The sequence below is a fragment of the Carlito syrichta genome, unplaced genomic scaffold (assembly GCF_000164805.1).
Source record: "Carlito syrichta isolate Samal-C Ts95f unplaced genomic scaffold, Tarsius_syrichta-2.0.1 Scaffold260196, whole genome shotgun sequence".
In the NCBI taxonomy this organism is placed as follows: domain Eukaryota; kingdom Metazoa; phylum Chordata; class Mammalia; order Primates; family Tarsiidae; genus Carlito; species Carlito syrichta.
The window spans coordinates 128,671-134,281 of record NW_007204292.1 but is presented as its reverse complement, the minus strand read 5'-3'; the positions used below and the strand labels follow the sequence as shown (position 1 = coordinate 134,281).

The 5,611-nt window shown below is 44.0% G+C and overlaps 1 protein-coding gene across 2 annotated transcripts in view; it reads right to left on the bottom strand.

Annotated features, from left to right (window-relative positions):
• Positions 1-5,382, bottom strand: part of LOC103253982 (protein FRA10AC1) — a 35,737-nt gene extending 30,355 nt beyond the window's left edge. For both annotated transcript variants that reach the window (XM_008052176.1, XM_008052178.1), the window contains exons 1-4: positions 5,125-5,382; positions 2,807-2,883; positions 959-1,054; positions 781-826 (exon numbers count right to left, since the gene is read on the bottom strand). In XM_008052176.1, coding sequence (XP_008050367.1) covers positions 781-826; positions 959-1,054; positions 2,807-2,883 — 219 coding nt within the window. In that variant the 5' untranslated portion in view covers positions 5,125-5,382. The remainder of the gene's footprint in view (positions 1-780; positions 827-958; positions 1,055-2,806; positions 2,884-5,124) is intronic.
• Between the last annotated feature and the right edge of the window lie 229 nt (positions 5,383-5,611).

Below are 5,611 nucleotides of genomic sequence, written 5' to 3'. Positions count from 1 at the left end.
CAAAAAAAAAAAAAAAAAAAAGAATGATAACTTTTAGAAAATAACTACTCTACTCCTGCCAAACACCCCAGAAAAAACTGTGGCCCTGTTTTCACCTATGCCAGAAAAGGCAGAGCAGATGTTTAAATGCTAAAGGAACAAATGGCAGATGAGGATCCATGGGAAAGCCAAGCTATTGAGTTAGCAGATAAGAGGAATAAATAAATTAGCGACACAATGGTATATCTATAACTTAAAGAAAAATATTGTAATGACAACCAAGTGAAACAGGTGACTACAGGGAGGGGGTATATCAAATTGACAGTGTCTCCGTCTCTCAATTCTGATCATAGCAATAAATACCCAGAAATACTTCCAGTCTTGTTTGGCCTCTCTTTCATTCTCCAATATTCACAACAGTAATACAGACGGGTGGTCTGTCAGGCATGGTGGCTCACTGTACTCCAGCCTGGGCGAGAGTGAGACCCCGACTCACAGAACAAAACAAAACAAAACAAAACAAAACCAAAAAAGGTTAAGTATAGGAAAGAGAAATGTTGAAAGCTTGAAAAAACAAGTTGGAAATATATTTGCAGGTTCATGGACTTTATAATTGCATTTATAGAATATTAATATGTTTCATTATTTTATCTCTAAATCTTTCCTATATATTAGTAAAAGAGAATATATCAAAAGTATAAATGGCAAATCTGACTTCACAAGATTTTTACGTAACAAAAAAAAGCAGATTTTAAAATATTCTACTAGTTATAAAAAAATCTAGAAATACAAAAAGGATACAGCATCCATTGCTATGAGATGAAACCTTCTATTTCTTGCTTCTTCCCTGTTGAAACAAATCGCATTTTTAAGTAAATTCAAAATATTTATATTCTAATTGATAGAATCAAATCCTCTAGTTCCTAAGTGTATAAAACATATTAAACCAAAGAATGTAATTCACATCAAAATACCATACCTATCCAGCAATTCTGCTGCAACTTGCTTATGGGCCACCTTTCCATGTTTTTCTTTCTGAAATGGTTTTTGGAGCAGTAAGTCATCCTCAACTGTCCTGGTGTATTAAGAAAAAAAATAAGGATTAATTTTTCTCAAAGGTTGTTTTCTAATCTTTATATTTTCATAATTGGAACATGTTTTAAAGAATACAAGTCTTAATATAAAAAAGACTCACTGGTCTTTAATGAGACATTTTACATTTCCTTAAATAGCCTAATTAACAACTTAATTTAATACCTACAACACAGAGAAGATGGCACTAACAAAAGCATGAATTCTAATGGCAAACCTCCTAGGTTGCCAGTTCAAATCTTGATTCTGCCATTTCCTACCTTTATCTTAATGAGATTAGGTTACTTTACCTCTTTGTTTCTTAGTTTCTCTGCTTGTGACACAGGGATAAGAAAGTTTTTGGTAATTACGGATATGGAAAAAGTAAGGCTGATTACAGAGACTATGGACCACAGATGATCAGCCTAGTCATGTAGAGAAGTATAACCCTGGAGCAGAGTACCCAGGTAGATTTTAGTCTTACAAAGTAATATTTTCGAATGAAAAACCTAGAAAATGTGAAGTATCATAAAATATAATTTACTATTATTAGTACTATTTTGATTATCCATGAGGACTGAGTAGCCTATAAAAATGTTTAGACACAGTTAGTATGCCTAATGTACTGCTTTCAGTATGAAATAATTAACTCATTTCTATATGCTTGGTTAGTATAAATCAGTCAACATCTTGGTGTATAAGTATGGTTAATACAAATCAGCCTCTCCTGAGTTAATGTATAAAATCTGTAAGCTGTCGGGCATAGTGGCTCTCACCTGTAATCGCAGCACTTTGGGAACCAGAGGTGAGAGGACTGCCTGAGTTCAGGGGTTCAAGACCGGCCTGGGCTACTTGGTGAGACTCATCTCTAAAATAAATTTTAAAAAATGAGCTGGGTGTGGTGGTGTGTGCCTGTAGTTCCAGCTACTTGGAAGGTTGAGCCCAGCAGGTCAAGGCTAGAGTGGCCGTAGCATGCCACTGCACTCCAGCCTGTGAAAGTGAGACTTGGACTCAAAAACAAAAAACAAACAAAAAAAACCGGAAAGCTGAGAACAATAGTCCTAAGCACAGCAACTCCACCAAGATTAGTCTTATAACGCCCAGGCTTTATGTGTGAAGAGTTCCTGTCCCTTACAATTTAATGAGAGCTTCCATGAGTTTCTTCCCCTGATAGTCTCATTCACGTACCTGTAAGAACTGTGCTGCACTATACTTGCACCCTCCACATCACCACACTTTGATTGATGGTCAATCAAAGCCCTTTTGAGTTATGACATTTTCAAGGACACAGTTCTGGATAGCTGAATTAAAAATACTGGCAACAGAGAAATTGGATATTTTTATTTTCTTTCCTTTTCCTATAACCCCCTTCACAGCATAAACAGTATCTTCTTATTTTTCCCACAACTGTTCTCCAATTTTGAAGCAAGTTACAACATTTCAACGAACACAAATTCATTCACTAGGGCAGTTATCTTCACATGCAAACACAACCCAAACACTTCTGTTATTACTCCTTTGTGCCTTGTAAACCTAGAAAGGATGTGCAACATGGATCAGTAAGAAATGACTAGCCGGGTGTGGTAGCACGCACCTGTAGTTCCAGCTACTTGGAAGGCTGAGGTGGAAGGATCGCCAGAGCCCAGCAGGTCGGGGCTGTGATGACTGGGAGCAGCCACTGCCCTCCAGTCTGGGCGACAGAGTGAGACCCCCCCAACTCAAAAAAGAAAAAAAGAAAAAAAAAGAAATGACTTACCTCTTTTTCCTCTTGCTAGAACCCCCACAGTGTTCATCATCACTAAAATCAGAGTCATAGCCCCCGTGACCATGCATCTGTAAAGGAGTAGAAAGCCGGATATTTAGAACCTAAGTTGCCAATCATTCAGGAAACAGAATAGTTCTAAAATAAGTTATCTTCCACAGGCACAATAGTTTTAAAGAACCATGGTGGACAGATCCCTGCTCATGGGCTATCCAGCAATCTAAAACTTACGTTCACTCTGAAATAAGAGGCTTATCCTCGAGAAAACGCATCAATGTATTTCACCCTTAATTACCATGAGGTGAACAAAGGAGGCTATGTTTTGATATTTTCACTGAAAATTAGGTCTAGAAGCTGCAAAGTGACTACTTACAAGCATCAGCAATGTTCCACTCTTATTTGATTCAGAGTAGTAACAGTTACTGTGTATTTACCACCAATTTTGTTCCAGACATCTTACTAAGTACTGTACAACCAATGCCTCTAGTTCTGCAGAAAGTCATCTCCATTTTAGGAATGAAGAAATAAAGGACAAATCAAATTAAGTAAACCAATTTTACAAAGCAAATAAGTGGCTAAGCTGATCTATTTGATTTCTTAAGCCCACAATTTCAGCTTCTCCAAATTGCCTCTCTGGAAAATGGTTTGCTGTAGACCATGGGAACTACAGTATTTGTGAAAGCATATCGTCAAATGATGAAAATTTTCCTGCAATCATTTTCAACATATGTAGAGATTTCCATTTCCTTTTAAGTTTCTTCAGGGTAAACTTCCTTATCCTTTGGCTTAGCACCTTTCTCTTGCTTCAATTCATTTTGAACCGAAATTCTCAGAAATGCTGAAAGACCTGTTGTCACTCAATTATGTGGAAAGCCGCTCCTGGTTCCATTGTGACACTGAATTTAGGACACAGGAATGGGGGAATGGATAATTTTATGTCATAAGCAACCCATTTATATTCAGGCTGGATGCCAGATTTTTTAAACTTTAATATTCACTAGATCAAGTACAGCAGAAGAGGAAAGAACTCCCCAAACGTCACTGCATTGGACCTAGGATAGAAAACATGTTTCTAGGCCGGGCTCAGTGGCTCTTGTAATCCCAGCAATTTGAGAGGCCTAGGCGAGTGGATAGCCTGAGCTTGCGGGTTTGAGACCAGCCCGGGCAAATTGGCGAGACCTTGTCTCTACAATAAATGAAAAAAACTAGCCGGTGGCACGTGTCTGTAATTCCAGCTACTTGGAAGGCTGAGGTGGAAGGATTGCCAGAGCCCAGCAGGTTGACGTTGGGGTGGCTGTGAGTGTGCCACTGCACTCCAGCCGGAGCGACGGAGTGAGATGCCAACTCAAAAAAAAAAAAAAAGAAAACAAGTTTTTAGTTCTGGCTACCTTTAATAGGTCATTTCCCCTCCCTGGACTTCATCTGTTAAATAAGGTGACTACATCAAATAACCTTTAAAGCCTGTGATCTGTCTCTAATCCCATTTTCAAATTTAGCAGTGGGTATACACCTCTCTTCCCTGTCCCACGGAATGCCATAGAGAGAAAGACCCCGCTGGAGATGGTTAGGAGGCTGGCATCTGTTAACCTGGACTTCACACCCCTTTACCAGGTCAACACCAGTTGCCTTATCACATCTCTTCAAGCCAGACAGACTTTGTTCTAGACCCACACTTTCTTCCCATTTTGCAGGGGGACAACCACAGTGTGGAGTTGAGAGTTACATTCTGGACCAGGCTACCTGACAAAATGTACGGCGCCTGGCTCTGCACCTCTACTTATCTTATTTGTTCGTTTGAGTCAGGGGTCTCACTCTGTGGCCCAGGCTGGAGTGCACCGGTACACTCCGGCTCCCCGCAGCCTCCACCTCCTGGGCTTAGGCGATCCTTCTGCCTCAGCCTCAGTCTAGAGTAACTGGGACTACAGGAGCGAGCCACCACGCCCCGCTCTCCTGGGCTCAAGCGATCCTCCCTCCTCGGCCTCCCACAGTGCTGGGATGACAGGTGTGAGCCACGGCGCCCGGCCACCACGTGTCACTCTTTGGGCCTGCTGCTTAACCCCGCTCCCCCGAGCCTCAGTTTCCCCGTCTACGAAACGAGGCTCTCGAGAGGACCGCGCTCCTAGGAACGGAGCGTAAACGCGTGACCGTATCTCTCGGTTCTCACGACGATGCGGGGGACAGCGAAACCCCACAGGCGTGGACGGCCATCCTCCTCTCGTTCCCGCCCGCCACCACCTCCCGCCCTCGCCCCACTCGCCCGCTGCTTTTCTCCTCTCTCAGCTCCGTGTCTGGACTCAAGAGCTCTCACTCACTTCGGACTGTGAATCAACGGGCACGAGCCGAGAGGAACTGGAGAGCGGAGACACCGGGCGTCCCCAGAAACTGTCCTCCCAAACGGCCAAAAGGATGACCAGCGAGGAGCGGACGGGGAGCGGGTCCGGGCTCCTCCCCGCGACGCCAAAGGGACCCACGGCCCTCCTCACACACCCTCCGCCCGGCTGTGCCAACTTCGACCCAGACTGGTCCCTTCCTCCTTTTCCGACAGCTGCAGCGACGACCCACGGCCTGAGCGAGCCGCTGCAGGGCCGCCCCGTCCGCCTGAGCCGCGCAGCCTCGGCGCGGCCTCCGCCGCGACCGCCGCCCGCTCCACGCCTCTCCCTACGGGTCCCGACTGGGCGCCACTTCCGGTCCGAAGCGGCCGTGTGCCACACTTAAATGGCGCCGTCCCCGGAAGCACCGATCTTGTGCTACCGCCCGAACAGCTCCCGGAAACACGGGCGGCGGGAGAAAAGGGCCGGA